The sequence below is a fragment of the Rhinichthys klamathensis genome, unplaced genomic scaffold (assembly GCF_029890125.1).
Source record: "Rhinichthys klamathensis goyatoka isolate OS25496 unplaced genomic scaffold, OSU_Roscu_1.1 h1tg000123l_1, whole genome shotgun sequence".
NCBI classification, from domain to species: domain Eukaryota; kingdom Metazoa; phylum Chordata; class Actinopteri; order Cypriniformes; family Leuciscidae; genus Rhinichthys; species Rhinichthys klamathensis.
In genome coordinates, this window is record NW_026606660.1 from 8,179,669 (window position 1) to 8,205,000 (window position 25,332).

A 25,332-nucleotide genomic window follows, 5' to 3' on the forward strand; every position below is an offset into this window, starting at 1 on the left:
AAAATTCTATTAATGCATCCCTAGTCATTAAATAATTTTTTGAGAGCAATGGGGGCAACTTGCGTACTTTGTGTATAGGGAGGACCGACACTGCTCAAACTTTTTAACAGTAGTATATTTATATTTTTATGAATATTTTATCAGTATGTTTGTTCCCTCAAAATTTAAGCCATGACATTATAGCGCCATACTAGATGTCTCTCGCTCGCTTGCGGTTTGGAGCACAATCTCTGTCTCGCGTGCACGCTCGCTCTAGATTCCGGGAGATTGTAATTAATTTGCGGCATAACTAGTCGATCACGAGTGGCTCAACGGGTAGATATACAGATAAACTCATCTTCCAGGCATTTGACACTTCAGCGTGAGAAATCGGGGGTGTGGCGTGTGAGCGTGTGAAACCAATCAAATGCGTGTGTCTCACAGCCAATGCGTGAGAGTTGGCAGCTCTGTGTATATTATGATGTTATGATGAACTATATGCCTTTCTCCACTGACGCTCTGAGTTGTTCTAAAAATCAGCATTCTTTGAAATGCTTTGAAGGCAGACTGAAATGGTTAACGGGAACATGGTCTATGTAACCATGAGCGATACCTTTGTGTTTACTACAGTTACTTCAGAAAAAGTTGACTGAGTGGGTCTCTGAGCTGGTGTGAGTGATTGGAGGCGGGGATAATTTGCATATTCATGGATCCGCATATACTAAATGAAGCAAGGCTGTAGATTTAAGAGGGGCTTTAACCAAGGTGGTTTACCAGCTCTAATGGCGCTTTACCACTGCATGGTACGGCTCGGTACGGCTCACTTTTGTCGGGTTTTCCACTGTGTACAGTACCTAGTACCTGGTACTTTTTTTAGTACCACCTCGGTTGAGGTTCCAAGCGAGCCGTACCGATACTAGAATGTGACGTGTAAACACTGCTGATCACTGTTTGGTCAGAGAGAATCGTCACTACTACTAACTCAGTTCACTACTAAACCAGTTCATAAACGACCAGCTCCTACCATCAGAATCTAGTTTTAGCTGCATTTTCCTGCAGGGTAATCACAAGGTCGACTATTTCTATAAAGGTGAAGTTACACAGCTCTTCACAGTGGTATAATGCTAAATAGTTTATCTTCACTAATAATGAGTAAACATACACCCACGTGGATATGCATCTGCAATGCTCCTCAAGATTAGCATAACAGCCTTTGATCTGAAACATGAATTTTTTCGGAGAGTTTCAAAGTGTCAAACAACTCACATCTTCCCTCCCTGTCGCAATCAAGCGTTAATTAGAATTATCCAGAAAAGGAATATTCACCGGCGCTTGGCCACGGCAAACTTTCTGACTGGCGTGAGCGTGCGCGACGCGTATTCGCGATGAGTGGCGTCTCGTTGGGGCGTGTGCGACAGGAATAAACCGTCAGCGGTGCGGAGAGTTCAATCTGAGCGTCGCTGCTCCCTGCACCGCGCATTATGCCGTCTCAATTGCATATTAAACAAGCCTATCAAGTCAGCCATTGGCATCTGCTGTGCTGACACAAATTGTGAATTAAATGAAATTGATGTCCCCTGTCGTATATATTTATGAAGACAGACCATTCTCTGAAGTATTCTGCTTATGAAGAATTTATGATTGCAAACTGTTCCCGAACAAAATAAAGTGGCAATAAATTCCTGTTTTTTTGCCGTGTGACCCTCCAAGGGCATTGACTTCACCTCCCACTGAGACATTTGTTACTCAGAGAAAACAATGGCTGTATCTGGATTCCATTGATGCCCGTCAAATCATCTGTATTCAGATGAGTGGAAAGGACAGGGAAATAAAAGGAGAGAGAGAGAGAGAGAGAGAGAGAGAGAGAGAGAGAGAGAGAGAGAGAGAGAGAGAGAGAGAGAGAGAGAGAGAGAGAGAGAGAGAGAGAGAGAGAGAGAGAGAGAGAGAGAGAGAGAGAGAGAGAGAGAGAGAGAGAGAGAGAGAGAGAGAGGAATAAACGGTGGCAGTAGAGAGATTCTCCACTCTGTCCATGAAACTGCACTTTTTGGGCCTGATTGAATTAAATAGTTCATATTCCACACTTTTATCGCACTTTTAATGACATGTCCCATCCTCTCTGCGACCCACAGAATTAAACAAGCTGTTTTTGGACTATAGCTATGTAATGTTTATATGTAAATTTGTATTATGATGTCATAATAATTCATTAGGGGCGGGTAAGTTGTTGAATACAGAATGGGCATTAATATGTAAATGTGGGACGTTATATACAAATAGTTTTTTCCCCCCATAAATTTCCAGAATGTCTGCATAATCCATTGGTTTCTTAATTTGTTTCCTGTATTTTACATTTGTTTCTTTTATGTCTGCTAAAGTAATTCAATAAGCAATTTAAATAAGCATGAAAAATCTGTTTTTCTTACAGTTTATCACCTCTTAAAATATATTAGAATATTGTTAACAGGAAATGGCATTTGCAACCCATTTTACGCATTCTAAAATGTGATGTATTTTCAAATTAAACAAGGAGGAACAAAATGTACACTATCGTTTAAGATGTGCTGGTAAGATTTTCTTATGTTTTTGAAAGAAGTCTTTTATGCTCACCAAGGCAGAATTTATTTGATGAAAATAGTAAAATTGTGAAATATTATTGCTAAATCAACATTTTCAGCATCATTACTCCAGTCTTCAGTGTCACATGATCCTCCAGAAATCATTCTAATATGATGATTTGCTGCTCAAGAACCATTCCCTATTTTTATCAATGTTGAAAAATAAGCAGTTTTTGCTGTTGAATATGTTTGTGGAAACAGTAATAGATTTTCCAGGATTCTTTGATGAATAGAAAGTTCAAAAGATTAGCTTTTTTAAAACAAATTTAACAATCTACAACTCTTGCTTTCAATTTTCCTCAATTTCATGGTTAAAAATGTCTCTTTATGACAGGTGGTTGGAGGGGTTAAAAAAGTAAGAGGGATTGGTGATGTGATGTCAGCCGAAAAGGAAAGTAGTTTCAGATGTGGAGTAAATGTTCACACTCTATGACCGCTAATGTCTCATAAAATCACTATGAGATCTGATTTTGCCTCAGTCAGCCCAGCAGAAAACCTCAACATTTGTTTTCGGCCAGAACAACCCATTTTCACATTAAAGCTAAAATGTCCCTTGTCACTAAGTTGAACCGTCCATTTCCATTGCTATTAACTCTTTGCTGACAGGAGAGGAACACAGATGTGTTAATAAAGGCCGGTCATGGGAGGAAGAAGCAGGCTGGATGTGTGTGTCCAAACCCTGAGAACTTAATTGATGCTGTATGCTGAAATAGCCACTTCATTGCTGCGTCATAATCACATCTGTTTCCATTCCAGCTTCCCGACACACGGCACACATAAAGGAAAGACAATTACAGCAGCCAGTGTGTGTATTAATTGGATAATGGTGTGTATTGTGCTTGCAATTGCCATCTCAGTATACAAGGTTCAACCTGTCTCTAAAAACTGCGATTCCCATGCAGGTGGGAATACACACACACACACACACACGCACAGGGAGTCTGCAGCTCAGCATGGTTCTCGCTTTTCTTGCTGTCAGTCGGAGAAAATTGTTCAGCGGAGCCCATTTCTAAAATCATTGGTGTGTTTTTTGCTGCTGATTGTTTGCTATTCAACAAACATTTGAATGTTTCTCTAAAATGCCACTTTGTGCGATGAGATTTTAACCCCTTCAGACTCATCAGATGAAACTGCCTGTTATCAGACACTTCAGGCGTACAGCAGCGGTGTGGATACAGCAGTCATCACCACATCTCTCTTCTTATTTAAACCCAAATAATATGAGTCGCGTATAAAGCAGTTCAGTGCAGTTAAGTTGTTCTAGCCTGATGTCTGAATGAATTTTGTCTTTGTGTTTGCATGTTTAGTGGATCAACACTAAACATACGCTTTGCATTGTTACCATAGTTTAAATGTGGTATTTGTGGAAAGACCATAGTAAACTCATGCACCTTAAAGTCATGAAATGGTGTGCTATAAAATAAATTATATTTGCAATAAAATATAATTTCCTTACACTTAACTAGTTGTAATCTCTCCCCACTAACAAAATGTACCTTCTTTTTTTATTTTGTAGTCCTTTAATTTATTTTATTTTATTTATTTACTTTTTTTAGTATATATATATATAATATATATTATGCATCATAATACCATGTTACTACAGTAAAATGGGTATATAAAATATGGTAAATTGGGCTATCCTGTCATGTTTGTTTCTTGACTGTGCTTGTGTGACATCTTTGTTTGTGTCCGACCAGAAAACCCTGGCGGAGCATGTGGAGCCCAGTGTGGGCCAGCGGAGTCAGCGTGAACTTCTGTCTCCAGACACCAATAGGATGGTGACCCAGCTGGAGAGCCGGATAAAGGAGTTAAAGAGCTGGCTGAGAGAAACCGAGCTCTTCATCTTCAATCTGAATCTCAGACCAGACGCACAACAATGTGAGAGCAGCACGCAGGACACTGATGACCCACAACACGACCCGCAAGCCACCAAACAGCTGCAGCACTTCAAAGTGAGTATGAAGAAGAGTCTATCTAGAGTTTACTTCAGGTTTTGCATTTCATGGCTGTTGGTCTTTTTTACTACAGGTCTAGATCCTTTGGCGTTAAAGCTGCCATTACTGCTCCACTAGTGTCACCAAATGGAATTTCAAAAATGATAAATGTTCTCATTTGTGTCCCAAACACTGCCCATTGATTGAACTTAGCATGGCTGTGTTGTAAGACAACGTCAAAGAAGGAACCAACTGAAACAATGGAAACGTCAAACCGCTCATTTCCATACATCGTATATGGTGATGAATAAAAAAAAACTAATCAAGCCAATAGTTTAAAATAGGTCAGTCTCACATCCTGAAGCCAAGTGCCTCTCAACTGCCTTTCTTCTACTTTGTATCACTAATGATAGGTCGATATCATTTCTGCAATTAATATTTTCTTTTTAATGCGTTAAAATTGTTTAGCGCGATTTAACTTTTTCCTGCCAGCGATTTTTATAAAAGATGCCAGCCAACACCAGCGTTTTTGATCATTTTCACAAAAATGTCATGGCCCCCAGAATATTTTGTTGTATGAATATCTGAACATGCAATATATCTAAAGAAAGAACAGACCCTCTGCTTTTAAACAAACGTTTAAAACGTTTTATTATAGCTTCATGCGTTCTTTTTTTTATCAACACTTGAATATGGGTAAGTTTCATAATAATAAAAAACATTTTGAGCAAAAAGCTGAGAAAATCCCATTTTTGTCAAAGACTACATCTGGATGTGATTCAGAACGATGATCACATCATAGGAGTAGTAGATCGAGTAAATGTAAATTCAGTCCTGTTCCTCGTCCTGGGTCGACATTTCATTGGGTAGCATTAGGCAGTTTTGTTTTAAATTCTGTTTAATGTTAATGATCACGTTATTTTAAATATGCATATTACATATGCTATTGCTTGTTTCTGCATCTTATTCGCATGTGCTTTGATCAGGAGATTTAGTACTCTTTCAGAAGATGTGTCATAGCGCCCCCTAGTGTGTAACAGTGAAAACACGGAAACCTGGACATTTCCGTGTTTGGCAGGGAAAGAGTTAAGGAGCCTTTTTTTTTTTCATTTTCTTTTTTTTCTTCTGATGTAGCGGTGTAAATGTCAAAGCCTATTAAATGTTAAAAATGATGGCTTTTCAATTATGCTGTGATTTTGAATGGCTATAATTACTCATTTCATTCACAGAAAAATCCAATTAATAGTATTGGTATTATTGATATTGGCATTCATTCATAGTACTTGGTAAAAAAAAAGTTGCCATTAAACATTTAAAATATACAGTTTTTGTTGTTTCTACATTAATTTTGAGACTCAGTGCAAATATATGTATTAGCCTAAAAATAAATGTCAAAGTTTAATGTTAAGTGCAATAAATCATGCTTAATTACCGAAAAATGTGTGATTTAGTTAATTGCTTGACAGCAAGAAGGGTCAGAGCAGTATAAAGTATACTTAAAGTTTTGGAGGATAAGAGTTGAATTAAGTTATTCATATTATTATATTTCATTTCCCTTTCCGGAAATGCAGAAAGCTTTAGTTTTTCCGATTTGTAATTCCCTAATTTACAATCATTTACAAAAGTTTACGCATCTCCTATCGCTTGCGTTTTCCCTCATTACATATTTTGGATACTTTGACACTGCTTTTCAAAAAGAGCGTAGTTCTCTCAGCTCAGTCTGACCATTTACCACACATTTGACTGTTTTTAAATCTGTTCCACAGAATTCCATGGCATAATTTCCGCGGGCATATGAATGGGCATCAGCCATAGAAAAACCTATATTGGTCGAGCACTACATATCAGTACCTAGTACTGTACAACACCTGTACACCTGCTGAGACGTTGCCTTTTCAGAGAAGCTTTCACTAAACCATAATACACATTTAAACTAGAATACATGACGGCATCATGTCAGGTAGTCTGGGTGTAAAGCATACACACAGAAATGAAACTGCTTAGTCAAACTGCACAGGAGAGAACCGCTCTCTAAAAAAAACAACCTGCTTCGCTTGATCCGTGCTCCTTTAATAAATACAGGGCAAAAAGCACACATCAAATCCCCTGACTGAAAATCCATATGAAATAATTATTTGAGTTAAAATCCTGAGAAACAGCTTGGAGTATTAATCAAGACGTGTCAAAACACAGGTAGTGGAGCTGATTACATCCACCTGCTGAGTGACAAACATAAGTGAGGAAAAGCTTTAAATATACACAGAGCTAAATGATCAGGAGGGGGGAAATAAGGCTCACTTTCTCCTTTGATCAAATGACATGCAGCCAAAAAGACTCACATTGATTTCTCAGGGATAATCCAGAGAAAATAGCATTACAATGATCGGGGAATATTGGTAAGTGCGATTTATATGGACTCTGCCATTGCACTTCATGGAAAGAATGAGAAAGAAGGATGATTACATGGATCTGTTTTTTTTTTGCATCTGCTTTTGAAACATGAATTGGCTAACTGGCGTGACTTGGCGTGATCACAGAGCACTTGAAAAGCATCAGCGGGAGAGCTGAGGTCTACAGTACACCTCTCTAAATCTCTGAAACCGCACCGTTCTCGTCTCTGGCCACAGTGCAGCCAAACTTTAAGTGCCCTGTACTTAAAAGCAGCATGAAATGGCGTTTGCAGCCTGTTTTACTTCTGTAATCGGACAGTTTTGTGAGTGAAAACTGAATTTAATGTGAAAAATGTAGGCAGGGACTTGATAGGAAAATGTACCAATCTAGGTTTCTTATAATAATAACCACAGTGGTCACAGTAGTCCCATTGAAATTGAATTCAATGAATTGAAATTGAATTCAATTCTTCAAAAGAAATGTATACAGGTTTGGAACAAAATGACAGAATTTTTTATATTATTATTTATTTATTTATAAATACCTACATAACAATAATAATACAAATAATTAATATAAAAAATACATTAAATTCATTAAAATGTTAAAAATAATCAAATATTGAAAGCACGCACTTTCATTTGAAAACTAGATTTTTAAAATGTTAAAACTGAAAATAGAAGTTTTTTTGTGCACGTGATACTTTTTTTCTGCATTTATCACTAATAGGGTCTCTGTATTTTTATTATTATTATAGTAACGTATTTTATTAAACCAGTAACCAACTCAAGGTAGTGTGTGACAGAGATTCTACCATAGATAAGGGACTGTTAGTCATTGTAAGGTTATTTTTTTGTGGCCGACTGCTGTAATCTTACACTGACATGTTATTCGTGTGTACCCCAGAAACTCAGCATTTAGTGATTTTGATCAATTCATCCCAGATTATTGTGTTTTAATTGACCATCAGTTTTGGCAGTTTAAGAGTTTATCTATGGCCTGTCTGTGTAACTAAAATCTATATGTAGTGCCTCACGGCTGGAGCCGCTGGAATGTGTCTGTTCAGTGTAGATTCCTGATGCCAATGAAAGGCTGAAAGGATGTGTAAAGGGAGAGATAGTGAGACACTTCGTTATGAGTAACAGGTATGGTCACCCTTTAAAATGTCATCATAAAAATGTCTGTCTTCCACTGAATAAAAAGCGTTAAGTTCTTTACTTGCTAGGGGGAGTGGAGTGTCTAAAATTAGACTCTATTGTATCTTAACCTTCACTGGTCAGGCGGTTCAGAGTAGTTGGCTGCCAATTTCACTTCTTTCATTAATAACTGTCTTTCCTTTAATAGTGTGCCTTCATGATATTAAAACCCGAGGGTTGGACTTTTCCTTTCAGGGAGAGGAGACATGACGGGATCCGCATGCCAACTTTGGTCATTAGTTAACAATCGTTTTACTCACAGAATTCATTGTATCCTGAGCTGGAAGTCTGAAGATTTGTTATCTCTATAAATATTAGAAATTAATGCTTTTACTCATCAGGGATGAATATTTCTGTTTCAAATGATTGCTGTTCTTTTGAACTTTCTATTCATCAATGTGTCCTGAAAAAAAATTGTATCATGTTTCCACAAAGCATATTAAGCAGCACAATGCTTTTCAACATTGATGATAATCAGAAATGTTTCTTGAGCACATTAGAATATTAGAATGGTTTCTGAAGGATCATGTGACACTGAAGACTGGAGTAATGATCATCACAGGAATAAAATACATTTCTAAAATATATTCAAATAGAATAATATTATTTCAATTTTAAATAATATATTATGCACTGTAGCGTTCTGTGAGAGAATTCATTATAGATAGGAGAGAAATGTTTATTACAAATATTCTTATTGCAATATATTATGTATACATATTTTACTCAACTTGATTATAATGAAAAGTAATGGAAGTTAATTCAATCCAGTAAATAGTTCAAAATGGACTTAACTTTACTCAACATTGTGAGTTATGTATTTTTATGTTTAGAGTTTTATGTTGTTAACTTAAAAATGGCCTTAAAAAATCGCTCCTCACAAACAAATGGCACGATTTGAGGTATCATTCATTTCTGTGGCATAAACTGTGTGGGATTTATACGTTGATGTCTCTTTTGGGGTCACTAAACTCGAGTATTGAGCCGTAGTGAGACTCGATGGTGGACACACCACTAATAACCGTACTAGATCTTCTTCTTTGTCTCAGCTATTATTGTCTTTTTCAGTGATTGCTGTCGAGCAGCGCCAAGAGCCCTTTCAAAAACACCTCCAACTCCAAACCACGTTCCTATTAAAGGAATTTCACAGGAGAATTAGACTAAATGGAAGCCAGACTGAATATCTGCGGCAGCATTCGAGTCAGAGTCCATCTCCACGTCTGCACGGCACCTTTGATCAGCTCGCCGCAGCGTGGGGCCCCGGGGCCTCATCCTCCGGGTCCCGTCTGCCTGATTGAATGTGACGGCGCAGATATAATATCAATACTTTCTCCATGATTAGGAATAAGGAACTCCTGTTCTTTTGGCAAGTGCTAACCGCATTAAGCCAGTTCTGGGACGGGCGCGCGAGAGCGCCAAACGCAGAGTTAGTGTCTCATCAGCTAGTAATGGGGAGCAGACAGGTGACAGGCCTGTTCATTACACACACAATCGACTGGCCGCACACACACACAGATGCATAGAGTCGTATTTTTCATTATACATCCATGCCGCTTGCTTTCATTTACAGGCGCTAATGAGAAAATGTCCCCATTGATGGCAATGTTATCACTTTGCTGCCATTTGTTTGCTTTAGCACGGTAAAGAGGACGTCTGCCGTTCGTAACACATTAGTCTCATTTTGAAAACACTGTCAGTTTTTTTTTGTCTTAAAGGGAAAAATAATTAAAAATAAGCATCCTTTGACAACAAGCTTTATGGAAGGTCACTGACAGCCCGACTCAAACCAATGCATTTCCGTCTCGGGTAATTTAGACGTATTTGAAATAACGAACACGTCAAGCAGAATGCAAAACAGGATCCTTCATCGTGATCCTTTTTCCTGTATAATATGACTAGCGTCAGTCTGCTGACATCGACTTTTGTCTTGCTTGAAGGTTGGTTAAGTTTGCTTTTATTGTCTATCCACTCACTGCGGTACTATTTCTCTCTATTAGTGCGTTGGGATCGAGGCCTCGACTGACAGGCGTTGATGAAACTCGAGCAGGCCGGAGCCGAGGGGACGTGTCTGGGAACAAATGGACGACATGAATTCATTATACTCATTTGCGATAACAAGTGCTTGTGGTTTTAATTGACTTAATCAACAAATAGAATTAATCAGAGATTTCTAATTAATGATAATTGATTGAATATCCACTGGGTCACTGTCAGAGCTCCTTTCCCGTGTCCTTGCCGTCACTGTAGGGGATTTGGGGCTCCGCTCCTCAATCTCGCCGAGATTAATTGAAAATGTTAAAATTGCAGCGGCTGTAAAGAGCGAAATGAAGTGCGCGCTCGTTTTTTTCCCGGCGGAGAACGAGAAACAAATACCCCCGAATCCGAAAGAGCAGAGCCTGTCGTCTGGCTTTTTTTTTTTTTTTTGTTAATCCTCCGGAAAGCACGTCAGCGCCGGTGCACGCGTCATTTAAACTCTCCTCGCGCTTAAGTCGCACAGCACACCAAAAAAAAAAAAAAAGTCAGAATATCATAAGGCTTAGATTTTAATGAAATTAAGTGGGAGGGAGAGATGGGGAATTGGAGTTTAAAGGCTTTAGGCTGCGTCTGGATGGAGGCATGGTCTGTTCTCATTTTGTGCTGAATAAAGAGATAAGCAGTTTTTTGGAGGAACACTCTGGGGAGGTCTGTGTAATACACATGCATCTTCACGGCTCGGCTCTCCGCCTCAGGTGTGATTACAGACTCTGATAGCGAGAGACCTGTAGATTAATACTGTACACCAGATGGATTTAGCCACACGATAACAGCCAGGGGAGTGAGACGAGAGAGAATAGTCATACCGTCGTTCTGAAGATCGTGTTGGCGCCTAAGCACGTCGTGAGACGGCTGATCCTCTGATAGCTTTATTAAACAGCAGCACCTGATAGATGATCCACCCGTGATCATTTTATTGCTCGGTTCTGAAGCACAATGTGAAGTGGACACAAACACTTGGGACATAAATAGTTCACTTTTTTTTAATAATAGTCATAAACAAGGGTTATTATACACTGTAAAAAATGATACGATCAATAAGTTATGAGAACATATGCTTTTACGTTGTTTTAACTCACCAAAATAAGTTAAGTCATACAAGATTTCACACATTTTTTTATTTAATTTAAGTTGAAATGACTTACAGTTTTAAGTACAATCAACTTTTTTTTACAGTGATCTTAATTTTCCTTTTAAGTAGTTTTGATTTCAATTATTTTGTACTCTGTCATTGTTAGTGTTAATATTTACTATAGAATTTTTTTTAGTTCCAGTTTTAGTTTTTATTTTAGGCTGCCAAAGTTCATGTCTTAAGTGGTAAAGTTGAATTTCTCTTCACAGTCTAGAGTTATTGCTGTCTAGTGATATTTTTATAGTTAATGCAGGTTGGGTGTAAAGTTTTATACTTTGTATATATCATGTATTAAAGACTAAAATTACTAATAATTGATTATTTATAGTAATTCATCAAATTAGTTAATTATATACATTTTTTCGAGTCATGAACATATCTTTTAGTTTAGTAATTGTTTATCAATAAGTTATGTTCTCATTTAGTTTCCATTTTAGTTTGTGTTAATTGCAGTAATGCTGCAATTAATGTAGTTCATTAGACTAATTGTTGGCTATTTAAAGTTCCCAAGCAACGCAGTAACTTACCGCTTTCCATATTTACAGTCACAGTTGTGCATGTATCTCTGCATTTTACAGCTGCTTTGAATGCAGCTTAGAGTTGGAGCTACAAATGAGATCATATTTGACATATTGTAAGGGTTTAGAGTTTTAACACGTTTTAATATGCATAGCAGCTCAGATTGTTTGTTCTTGAGAGAATTAGATGAGAAATGTATGCGTTCGTATGGACTTGAGACATTGTTGAAATCTTTTCTGAAACCGGAGTCGCATTGCAGTCTAGGAGAAACAATTGAGATACTTTTTATTTGTGATTTTTCTTTCACAATATGCTGTTCTGTCTCTCTCTCTGTCTACCTCTTTCAGTGTTTTGATATCTGACTGAGGCACTAGGGCCCGCTGGCCCCCTGCCAGCACTTCAGTCTCAGTGCTGGTTTGTGGCTCTGAAATGGAGTCATTGTGTGGACTCACATACTGGAAGAAAAACAGCCTACTCACTGGACCGTGTGTTTGAAAAAGCTTTTTAGCAAATATTGGCCTACTATACTGCACTGTTCCTCTTCCTCAATAAGACTCAATCAGTTTATGAGAACCAGTAATGCAGAAACGGTGTCATTTTTCTAGTGATTTCTAGTCATTTCTACTCAAAATGCGAGACTACATCACTGCATGTACGTCTAAAACCTCAATATACAGTACATGCAGTGATGTAGTCTCGCATTTTTAGCTATTTAATCTAGGGGACCTGTGGTATCGATTAAACATAGTCATCTGTATTATTTTCTATGAAGTTACAGTATGTTAAGAACTGAGTAGTAGCCTGTTGGATTCTATTGGAATCAGGTGTGGTTCATATTGCTACTTATTCTGATCAAGAAATTCTCACTTAGACTAGAAATCATCTCACTGACATGGAAGTAGAGCTATCACTAACGATTGTATTGGTAATCTACTTATCTGTCAATTATTTGACGATTAATCAAGTAATTGTATCTTTTTTTGGTAATAAAAATAGACCTAAGTGAACAATAACCATTAACATGACTTAGGCCTACATACTAACAATGAGGCAATAATAATTGGTTCAGAAAAAATATTAAAAGCAAGTAATCATGGTTTTGTTGAACAACACTGTTAAAATGCATAATGCAATATTCATAATATAAACATAATCAACATATGTACATTATGTGGGCGCTAACAACCGTTTGATTGCTGCTGTTACACTTTACAGCATGATCAAATCCATGATTAATATTGTCCAAACAACATTCATGTCCACTTAATCTTTAATATTAGGCCACTTCTTTATGATAGAAATGCTACAACCAATAACGTCATTTCTTGAACATGTGGACATCAAAACATGTAAATTCAGTGCAAAGGTTTAAACATATATTTTGAAATCACGATGAACAACGGTTTGCATATTTAGAAACTGATGTATTTATTCTCCTGTGATCTCTTCCCATTATGATTTACATTACAAATCTGGTGAAATGGCGCACGATGCGTTCCCAGATGAACGTTATAAGCAACCCAAACTCAAAGCATATGCAGCGCTGGAGTTTGTTAACCGAGCTGCTGAGATGATAACAGTGCAACTCTTCACTATGAAACTCAAATCGTGTCAGACTTTATACATTCCCAAATGCACACTATTGGAAACCCAAACAAACAGCACATGCAGAGACTGAGTTCGTGTGGAGTAGCATTTACTGTGAACTGAGCCTCTTTGAGACGGAAGAAAAGCCCTGAAAACCGGCCGCAGCACATATATTTATTCAACTGAATAACAGCTTTTGTGATTTCACAATAGCACTATGCTAGATTATGATTTTAAATGGTTTTAATTAGGGCTGTCAAATCAATTAATTGGATCTAACATAAAAGTTTGTGTTTATATAACACAATTGTGTTTATATTGTGTGTATATATTATGTACATACACTACCGTTCAAAAGTTTGGAGTCAGTGAGAATTTTATTTTTATTTTTTGGAGGAAAGAAATCAATACTTTTATTTATTAAGGACAGTAAAGACATTTATAATGTTACAAAAGATTCTATTTCAAACAAATGCTGTTCTTTTGAACTTCCTATTCATCAAAGAATCCTAAAAACAAAACAAAAAAACTGTACAACTGACAGACCAACAACTGTTTCAACATTGATAATAATAATAAATGTTTCTTGAGCATCAAATCATCATATTATACTGATTTGTGAAGGATCATTTGACACTGAAGACACTGACACTGGTGATGCTGAAAATTCAGCTTTGATCACAGGAATAAATTACACTTTACTATATATTCACACAGAAAACAGCTGATTTACACTGGAATAATATTTAATACTATAACTGATTTTTGTTGTATTTTTAATCAAATAAGCGCAGCCATGGTTAGCAGAAGAGAATTCTTTTAAAAGTATTTTTAAATCATACCGACCCCAAACTTTTGAACGGTAGTGTATATATGTGTGTGTGTGTGTGTGTGTGTGTGTATACAGTATCTCACAAAAGTGAGTACACCCCGCACATTACAGCAAACATTGTAGTCCATCTTCTCAAGGGACAATACTATAGAAATGAAACTTTGATATATTTGAGAGTAGTCAATGTGCTGCTTGTATAACAGTATAGACTTACTGTCCTCTGAAAATAACTCAACATACAGACATTATTGTCAAAATAGCTGGCAACAAAAGTGAGTACACCCTAAGTGATAATAGCTGTTACACCCATGCAAAACCACATGTCCTATTCATCATGTTCATGTTTTTTTCTGCTTGACAGGATACAAATTTGTGTATCTTGTATTAGAGCAGTTCAAATTTGTGCTTTGAGAACAATTCTCTCATACTGACCACTGGATGTTCAACATGGCACCTCATGGCAAAGAACTCTCTAAGGATTTGAGAATTAGAATTGTTGCTCTCCACAAAGTTGACCTAGGCAATAAGAAGATTGGTAACACCCTGAAACCGAGTTACAGTACCGGTCAGGGTCATACAGAGGTTTTTCAAGACGGGTTCCACTTGAAACAGGCCTCGCAAGGGTCGATCAAAGAAGTTGAGTCCTGTGGGCGTCCTCAAGTGGAAGGTGAAGTGCCATGTGTCCAACATCCAGCAGCTCTGTGATGTCATTATGGAGGAGTGGAAGAGGATCCCAGCAACAACGTGTGCAGCTCTGGTGAACTCCATGCCTAGGAGGATTAAAGCAGTGCTAGAGAACAATGGTCCTCACACAAAAAACACTTTTGACACGGTTTTGACATGTTCACTTAGGGTGTTCTCACTTTTGTTGCCAGCTATTTTGACAATAATGGCTGTATGTTGAGTTATTTTGAGGACAGCAAATATATACTGCTCTACAAGCAGCACATTGACTACTCTCAAATATATCCAAGTTTAATTTCTATAGTATTGTCCCTTGAGAAGATATACTAAAATGTTTGCTGTAATGTGAGGGGTGTTCTCACTTTTGTGAGATACTGTATATATATACACTCACCGGCCACTTTATTAGGTACCCCATGCTAGTAACAGGTTGGACCCCCTTTTGCCTTCAGAACTGCCTCAATTCTTCGTGGCATAGATTCAACAAGGTGCTGGAAGCATTCCTCAGGGAGTTTGGTCCATATTGACATGATGGCATCACACAGTTGCCGCAGATTTGTCGGCTGCACATCCATGATGCGAATCTCCCGTTCCACCACATCCCAAAGATGTTCTATTGGGTTGAGATCTGGTGACTGTGGAGGCCATTTTAGTACAGTGAACTCATTGTCATGTTCAAGAAACCAATTTGAAATGATTAGAGCTTTGTGACATGGTGGAAGTAGCCATCAGAGGATGGGTACATGGTGGCCATTAAGGGATGGACATGGTCAGAAACAATGCTCAGGTAGGCCGTGGCATTTAAACGATGCCCAATTGGCACTAAGGGGCCTAAAGTGTGCCAGGAAAACATCCCCCACACCATTACACCACCACCACCAGCCTGCACAGTGGTAACAAGGCATGATGGTTCCATGTTCTCATTCTGTTTACGCCAAATTCTGACTCTAACATCTGAATGTCTCAACAGAAATCGAGACTCATCAGACCAGGCAACATTTTTCCAGTCTTCAACTGTTCAATTTTGGTGAGCTCTTGCAAATTGTAGCCTCTTTTTCCTATTTGTAGTGGAGATGAGTGGTACCCGGTGGAGTCTTCTGCTGTTGTAGCCCATCCGCCTCAAGGTTGTGCGTGTTGTGGCTTCACAAATGCTTTGCTGCATACCTCGGTTGTAACGAGTGGTTATTTCAGTCACTGTTGCCCTTCTATCAGCTCGAACCAGTCTGGCCATTCTCCTCTGACCTCTGGCATCAACAAGGCATTTCCGCCCACAGAACTGCCGCTCACTGGATGTTTTTTCTTTTTCGGACCATTCTCTGTAAACCCTAGAGATGGTTGTGCGTGAAAATCCCAGTAGATTAGCAGTTTCTGAAATACTCAGACCAGCCCTTCTGGCACCAACAATCATGCCACGTTCAAAGTCACTCAAATCAACTTTCTTCCCCATACTGATGCTCGGTTTGAACTGCAGGAGATTGTCTTGACCATGTCTACATGCCTAAATGCACTGAGTTGCCGCCATGTGATTGGCTGCTTAGAAATTAAGTGTTAACGAGCAGTTGGACAGGTGTACCTAATAAAGTGGCCGGTGAGTGTATATATATATATATATATACACACACACACATATATATATTATATAAACACAAACTTTTATGTTAGATGTGATTCATCGCGATTAATCGATTTGACAGCACTGGTTTTAATATATTGATTCGTGCAGCCTTTGAAAACTAATAATGCTGTTCATGGATTCTCGTCCGTGGAATACGCCTCTTCCGGTATTTTCCGGTTAATCGACACGGGCAAGTTGCAATCGAGGATTTTTTAAAATCAAGTTCTCGAATTTAATCGAGGAATCGTGACAGCACATGCAATTTAACAAATCTTTACATTTTATTTCTGTTATTTAAAGGAATGCTTATTTGTCACAATGTCTTTCCAGTAATGTTTAAAAAAAAATCTCATTTTTATTCTGAATTCTAATAGTCTATTAACAAAAAAAAATACTTCTAAATGAGTTTTTTGTGAATCCTTTTTTCTGTTTTTTTTCCATTTTTTTTTCAGTAAAAATATCTAAAAGCCCTTAAAACAAGCTACATTTGCTGTACAGGATATTGAGTCATGTTTAGATTGTATCTTTAATACGAGTGTATTTTGTCTTACTGCACTGGCTGAGTTTTATTTAGTACGGTTATAGAGTAAAAGAAGAAAAAGTAATAAACATCTGCCAGTGCAGTAAGACAAAATACACTTGTATTACTTCTTTTACTTTGTTACTAAATAAAAGTCTGCCAGTGAAGTGAGACAAAATACATTTATATTAAAGAGGCAATCTAAGAAAACAAGTTTTGATATATTATGCAGTGCTGCTTTTTAAGTAAATATCTTGTTTTTACTATTTTTAGATGTTTTGGCTGAAGAATAAGACGAAATTCTCAATCTAGTCTATTAACGTGTGATGAATTCCTGCTAACGTATAGTTGCTAAATAAAATAGTCTATTTCACTTAGTTTTTGTGTTTTTCGAGGGCAGAATTCATCACATGTTTGGTGGGCATTTATCTGAAGCTCATATCAGAGGCTGAACAAGTCTTGTGCTACTGTGTTAAACAACGACAAGCTATTTTATTATAAGATATTTGCATGTCTTTAAGAAGCTAGGGCACCACATTTCCCAGACACCAGCAACCGTTTGTGTCCATTTGAGTGTCAGTTTTCCATCTCCTCGCACGTTTCCTTTCTATCTGTCAAAGTTTCGACTCTTGGGCATGATAACTCTATCACAGCATGTTTGCTCCTCGGCCTCCTCTCCGGCACGCCGCCATTGAATTTTACAGTCTCATTACCTGTTTAAAAGACACGGGAGAGGGAAATATGCTAAAACAGAGGAGCGAAGCACTCCGGGAAAAATAAAATCCAATTTAAATGTAATGGTGAAATGTAATGGTGTTTAATATTTATTGAAAAATGTACAGAAAATGTAAGGCGGTGCTTTTCGAGGCTGGTGGGATTTGCATAAATTGTTCTCTGAATGTTTTCGTCCCATACCGCACATGGAGTAGCACCGTCTCTTTCGCAAAGCTGCCGCTGCATATTTAAAAGGGGTTTTGGTGCAGGTGAGAGACCGTCAGAATACCTGCAATCCTTCCAAAACGTGGTGTTGTCGTCTTTGGGAGAGTCTACATGCTCTGGCGGTTTCATTAAACAAGTGTCATAGCTGGACACTGAAGCATGGGAGTGCAGCTTTGGCCTTTAAATATTTAATTCTGTCGTGTTTATAGGGAGAGGGGGATGTGATTTACACGCTCCTGACAGCCTGAATTGTTGCGGAGACCTCATCAAGCACACGGGAGTCTCTCTTTCTCTCTCAGTGTCAGTTTCTCTCTCTCTCTTCTTTCACTATGTTCATTCATGGCTCTGAGGTTCAGTGAGTTCACATACATGACTAGCAATAAAAACCCCATGTTGTAGTTGTGGCAAATGTTGGAGAATAGTTTATTAAAAGTCGTTTTTTTTAGTAGACCGCGCTACATTTTTCAGTAGTGAGGTTGTAGCTCAGTATCTGTATCAAGGTGTTTTTTTTCACTATTTCTGTTCCTTTTGTATTGTGTATGAATAATACACAACTTTGTTATAATAACACACTTTGTTAGAACGGATCTCTCCATTTCTCAAGTAACTTTGGGAAGGCAGATTTATTTTAGCGATTAATTTCATTTGAATCATTTTGTTCGGATGGTTCAAACAAGTCATCACTCAGTTGTATTCCCAAGTCCCTGAGCAACATTTTTTCATCTTTTGAAATATTCAGTAACATTAAATGTTTTAAAAATGTAACTTCTGCATCATTAGTTCAAACAAATCTAATCATTTTGTTCTAGTGTTCAATTCAAGTGTTCCCAGAAGTCCTTGCCCAGCATTTATGTAGTTTTTTGTTCAAATTTTAATATATTTGTTTGTACACTTTTCTATCAGTTAAAAAAAATTATACAGCTTTTTATCAATGTTTTTTGTATTCATTTCAATTAATTATGTTTTTTTAGTTGATTTTTCTTATTATTTACACTAAAAAATGCTGTTTCAACCCATGTTTGGGTCAAATGTGGACAAACCCAACCTTTGGTTTAAATTTTGACATTACATTTTTTTAACCCAACGGTTGGGTTTGTCCATATTTGACCCAAACATGATTTGAAACAACCCTGCATTTTTTTTAGTGTAGGTTTGTTTTTATGGCTTTTTATCAATGTTTTTGTATTAATCTCTGTCAATCACAGTGTTTTTTTTTTGTATTATTATTTAGGTTTGTTTTATACAGCTTTTAATCAATATTTTGAATAAAGCTTTTTATTGGGGTTTTTTGTATGAATTTATATACATTTGTGTTTTTAGTTTGTTTTTAGATGTATTTGATGTTTTTTAGGTTTATGCTTTCACTGTAAATGATATCAGTGTTTTATGCCAGATAATTACTCCAATTAATTTATATAATCTCATATTTGTATAACTGAAGCCTATTGCTCACTTAAAGGGTTAGTTCACCCAAAAATGAAAATGATGTCATTAATTACTCACCTTGATGTCGTTCCAAACCTGTAAGACCTTCGTTCATCTTCAGAACACAAATTATTTTTGATGAAATCTGAGAGATGAACGAAGGTCTTACTGGTTTGGAATGAGGGTGAGTAATTAATGACAGAATTTTCATTTTTGGGAGAAATAACCCTTTAAGTAGCCTCAGTTTAGTTAGCTACTTTTTCAAATGGCTTACTTGACTGTAGTTTTAAAAAATAGCTTGCAGCTTTACAAGCTCAGCTTCAAAGTTAAGCTTTTAGAGTTGTGTTGTTCTTTCGTAAAACTCTTTGGCATTAACATATGAACCTTGCCCCCTTAACCTGATGACAGGGATGTTTAACCCTGTTTACTAAGACAGTCTATGAGTGTGTGAGAAGACTGTCCCGCTCCTGTCTCTGCAGGCTCTGTGTATGGAGGTGCGGGGCAGACGCAAGGGCATTTCCTCCGTGCTGAGGCTCTGTCAGAGGCTGCTGGATGGGCCTGAACAGCAGAGCTCAGAGGCAGAGCACCAGTCACTGCAGCTGCTGCAGGTCAACCTGGAGAGACGTTGGGAGGCCATCGTCATGCAGGTCCTTCAGTGGCAGACCAGACTGAAACACTCGCTGGGCAGAGACCAGGTCACATATGCTTTACACTACAGTTACAAGTAAACAAGAGAACATATGTATTGTGAATATAAACAGGTTAGTGCTGTCTGAGATCCACGCTGTGGACGGTTTAATTGTGTTAGTGGTGGAGTGGCATACTAGCAAACTGTTTACTGCATACTATTTTCTGTTTACTTTATATTATTTTTAAAAAGCAGTTGTATGCTCCGTTTGCATTATTTAGCAAGGAATTATGCAAATTGGTGCAAACAACATGGTGAAATTTTTCTTGCAAATACACACAAATGCCTCTTTTAATTAAACAAAATTGTTTACTACCAGTTTTCCATAATGATAAAAAAGGTGCAGTCTGTAAGTAATTTGTCTAATTTAAATATGCATGGCTGAGTGCTATACCAGCGCAAATAGCGTAAAGTGGCCATAACGTTTTTTTTGTGTGAATTAATCTCAGTATGTGAACAGTATGCAATGATAAACAATAGTATGCTGTGTTGTTGTTACATGAGCATACTATGTTGGATGTTTAATTCAACAACTGTGCATCCATCATGACGTAAATAATTTGCAGTGTTTGTTTAGTATAAAAATGTCTTTTTAAATATTTTGCCAATAAGGAGATGTTAAAATCCGTTGACATTACCTCTGGATTCTAATGCAACATACGGATATGTATTTTATTCAACCCACTGGAATCGGCTCTTTGAAGATCTCCTTATATGTTGCTCTGGTCAAAGAAAGCTGCCCAGGCCAATGTTTAGCAGAAATACACTAGAACCAATAATATAGTGCAGCACTGCTGGAACAGTGTAATAAGAATGATGTATAAGGCAGGGAAAGTGGCCACATATTATTCTTGAATACACAGAGTAAGGGGACAGTGGCTAGATGTGCTCCCCAGATACTCACTGTACTGTGAACTCAATCGATTACAAATGCTGCCAGAAGTAACTGACTGTTCTTAATGTATATTGAGTAACCCATAGCAATGAAATAACTTGATCTTGTGTCCCTATCCTGCACTGAAAGGGAGGAAGTAGTCTCATAAAGCACATAACATGTGCACACACCCGTGTTCACCGCAGTATAAAAAGACTTCCCATCCTGAAAACGGAACCCTTAACTAGTCTCTTATTGTATGTGTGGGACCGTTACAGTTCGTGTTAAACAGGGGAGTGGGCCAAGGGCTAGACTTTGCCTTTTGTCATGTAGATGTTGTGCATTCCTGCATGACAGCAGCGGGGCTCTGGGGAGGCTGCATGCTTCACACAGAAAAGCCCAGCAACCTGTTTGTGAACGTCCACTCACTTACACGGGGAAGACAAATTACTCGCCCCTCTCTCAGCTTGACCTTGCGGGGCTGAAGTGCAATTTCACTTTTTTTGCGAGTGCAGAATAAAGGAAAAGAAAAATAATAGGTAGAGTTTGTTTTTGTGAATACAGTACACTTTGTGAGATGATGAAATAGCTGACTGTTGAATGCTTCAAGAGGCCTTGCTCACAACAAGTCTTGTGTCTGAAAAAAAATCCAATCGTTACACTTTTAGCAGGATTTTTTTTCTTCTTTAGAATATCAAGAATTCAGTTTGAAGGTCAACGAAAGATATAATGGTTTTTAAGTTAACTTTCATCCACTCTGAAGGGAGTGGTAAACCAGTGAAAAAAAAAAGAAGGAAAAATTTTTTTCAAAAGAGTTGAGACACCGTCAAGTTATTACTTGATTTCACTCTCAAGTTTTAAAGAGTAGCAGAGACATTCAGAAATTTTCAGGCCATACTGGACCGTCTAGTTTAACTTGGCAAAATGACTTTTGTAATGGTGTAGCTAAAGGTTATAATTAGTCCATCTGATTAAAATGTTATGTGCTGCAATCGGGGTTCAAATGTTAGCTGAGGCAGCTTATTGAAATAATTTTTATTTGATTAGACTGATTGATTGTTCTCACAGTCGAGGGTTTTTATCATGCACTAGCAATCCAAGCTTGTGCATTAGTATTTTCCTCATCAGCAGAAAGAGAATAAACAGAAATCAAATAAAAATTCATTGTATGGGATATACGACATACAAAGCAAGTGTTAGATTTGCCAGTTTATTAGATTAATGAGATAGAGAGGATCATATAAATAGACTCTTCCTGCTTGAACAAGAAGCAAAGCAATATGTGTAATTATGTGCTGCGCTGAATACCCATATCTAAGCAAAAATATATTTGTCCCAGATTAAAGGGTTAGTTCACCCAAAAAATGAAAATGATGTCATTAATGACTCACCCTCATGTCGTTCCAAGCCCATAAGACCTCCATTCATCTTCGGAACACAGTTTAAGATATTTTAGATTTAGTCCGAGAGCTTTCTGTCCCTCCATTGAAAATGTATGTACGGTATACTGTCCTGTGTCCAGAAAGGAAATAAAGACGTCATAAAAGTAGTCCATGTGACATCAGTGGGTTAGTTAGAATTTTTTTGAAGCATCGAAAATACATTTTGGTCCAAAAATAAAAAAAAACTACGACTTTATTCAGCATTGTATTGTCTTCCAGTTCCACTTTAACTTTGCATTTGATCTAATTAAAAGAAAAGGGTTAGGGTTAGGGTTAGGGTTAGGGTTAGAGTCATACAACTGCTTTCCAATTGAGAATTTCTTTGCCCCTGACATTTTTTTCCCCTCCTACAGGTCCCTGGGAACCTCATTGAGCCTTCGCTTATGGACCTCCATGGGCTGACGGAAGATTCTTGGGAGTGGGACGAGATGGACATGACTATCTGCAATCTGGAGACACAGGACTGTGAAGATGAGCAAAATCCTGGATCTAAATCACACCTTAATTCCCCAAAGAAGCCTTTGAATCTCAAAGAGTCATGCCCAGATGACATGCGGTGCAGAGCAGCCTTGAGCACAGCAGAGTCGAATGCCTCGACTTCCTGTGTTTATCAGGTGTACAGTCTGGATAATGTTGAACTCTACCAACAACCCCAATATAATCACAAATCATTTTCATCCAAACTCCAGCCGTCACTGTTGAAGAGCCTGAGCATGGATTCCTCCTTCTCCTCAGCTGAATCTCTACCTGATATCTTGGGAGACCTGTTGAAGGGGAAGCACGAGCTGCTATCGAATTCAGCCAAGAGATCAGAGAGCGAAAGTGGGATAGTTAGTGAAGGGGACACGGAGACCACAGGTAACTCTGAGATGTGCCTGCTGTTCCAGAGTGATGATCCAAAAGTTTGCGTTACTCTCACCCCTCCAAACACAGAAGATTCACTCAATGGAGACAGAGTCTCAGATGAAGACATAGACAGAGTTTTGGAGCGTGCCAACAAGTGTGCTGAATATGTTGATAGTCTTAGCACTGGTAAGAGAGACCAGAGATTGCATATCATGAGAAAGAAAAGAGAAGATGGTGGAGAAAACAGGAAGAATCACCACAAGGAGCCAGTGAAGATCCTTGCCAATGAGCTTGAATTAAGCCAAGAGGCTAATGACAAAAATCTCAACATGAGCAGAGATGACGAGAGGGTGACCACACACCAAAAGATCCAAAAGGAGTTTGCACTGCTCTCCCAGGGGTCTTCCCTTGACTCCCTTTATGCAGTAGGAGAATTATTCCCATCAAGCAAAGAGACACTAACTCGTAGCACTTCACTGGAAAGTTGGCTTGCTCCATGTAAGAGCACAGAGGACGCAGGTAGTAAGGAAAGTCTGAGGGACATTGGATCGACTGTGGAGCCCACAGGAGAACTCAGCAGAAGAACTCTGGAACTTCTAAAACGCCTTGAGAACATCCAAAGCCCTCTTGCTCTGAAGATGACACGTAGCGTCTCTGACGTAACGCTCCAGAGCAGCTCGCTGTGGCGTGGCTCACGCTCAGCTGGCGCTCCCTCCTCCATTAACGAGAGCTCAGCAGCCTCCCTGACAGAGCTGAGCAGCACAGAGGACTTGTCCGTGGCATCCGAGGACCTAGCCGTGCAAATGAACCGCTGCGCTGCTGCTGAATCAAATGCGTCCTTCCGCAAACATTGCCACAGCCAGCAACAAACCGACGAGACTGACGCGAGCATCAGTATGGTTGTCAACGTTTCCTGCACTTCAGCCTGTACTGACGACGAGGAAGACAGCGATCTTCTCTCCAGCTCCACTCTGACGCTCACCGAAGAGGAGCTTGGTATTAAAGACGATGACTCTAGTGTAACCTCAGAGGAAGAATACATTGAAGGTTCCTTCACTCTCGGGTTGGATTATATAAAGGGTGAGTTTCAAAGCTGGATAAAGCCTAGATCTCAGAGTAGAGAGAAAAATGAGGCAGATCTAGTGGATGAACTGCAGTGTGGCACCCTGTCTAGAGACATCCTGTCACCCATTAAGACTACTAACGATCGGCAATTTCTCAGCCGGTCTGCGCTGAAACTCTTGGAAGCCAACACTAATGCTAAAAACGAGAGCCTCAAGCAACAGGAGGTGGACGGGAACCGTCGGGACGCCACCAGGAGCTATATCAGCCGCTTCGCGGATGACATGGAAAACGGCAATGTCGAGAGCTCTCACATCAAAGGGAAGGATGAAGACGACGAGCTGCTGAGAGAGGAGGGAAGTCTGCTAACCAAGAAAGGGGAATCATTTAAAGGCTCTATCAATGACGTCAAAAGCAATATGTTGACCGCCACCTCTCCATCCTCGTGCGAACAGAGCTTGAGCTCCCTGGAAGGACAGTTAAAAGGTGAGCTGCCCTGTCACAATTTTCCCCGTCCCTCCCCCACCATCTCTCCCGTAGAGGAGTGCTCGGGGTTAGCCGCTCACGCTCACAGCCGACAGAAGCAGCTTGCTGCCTTTCTGAATGACGTCCACGAGAACCATCAAGAAAGCTCTTCGGAGAGCTGCAGTCACCCTGCTTTCATGTCTGAAGAGGCCAAGAGTGACAACGTCCATGACTTTGTGATGGAGATCATTGACATGACATCTGTGGCCCTGAAGACCAAAGAGATGCAGGGAGAGCAGCCGGCGGAGGTATGTAGCCCAGCGTCTGTGTCTCAGATCAGAGAGAAGGTCCTCGAGCACTCCCATCGGCTTATTCATTTGCGGAAGGGCGACTTCTACTCCTATCTGTCGCTGTCCTCGCATGATAGTGACTGCGGAGAGGTCAGCACCTGTGCGGAGGACAAGAGCAGCAGCCCGATCCTTGCGAGCACGCCAGATATCCGTGAAGAAGAGCCGCTCTTCGAGGCCTGCACAGAGGAAGTGTACCTGGG

The 25,332-nt window shown here is 38.9% G+C and overlaps 1 protein-coding gene across 3 annotated transcripts in view; it reads left to right on the forward strand.

The window, feature by feature from the left end:
• The window catches only part of akap6 (A kinase (PRKA) anchor protein 6), a 181,836-nt gene that overhangs the window by 150,921 nt on the left and 5,583 nt on the right, over window positions 1-25,332 (forward strand). The window contains exons 11-13 of one of the 3 annotated variants that reach the window (XM_056256083.1): window positions 4,295-4,549; window positions 19,885-20,100; window positions 22,763-25,090. In XM_056256083.1, the coding sequence (XP_056112058.1) occupies window positions 4,295-4,549; window positions 19,885-20,100; window positions 22,763-25,090 (2,799 nt within the window). Of the gene's footprint in view, window positions 1-4,294; window positions 4,550-19,884; window positions 20,101-22,762 lie in introns of all 3 variants that reach the window. The other 2 variants (XM_056256081.1, XM_056256082.1) reach the window with 2 other exon arrangements.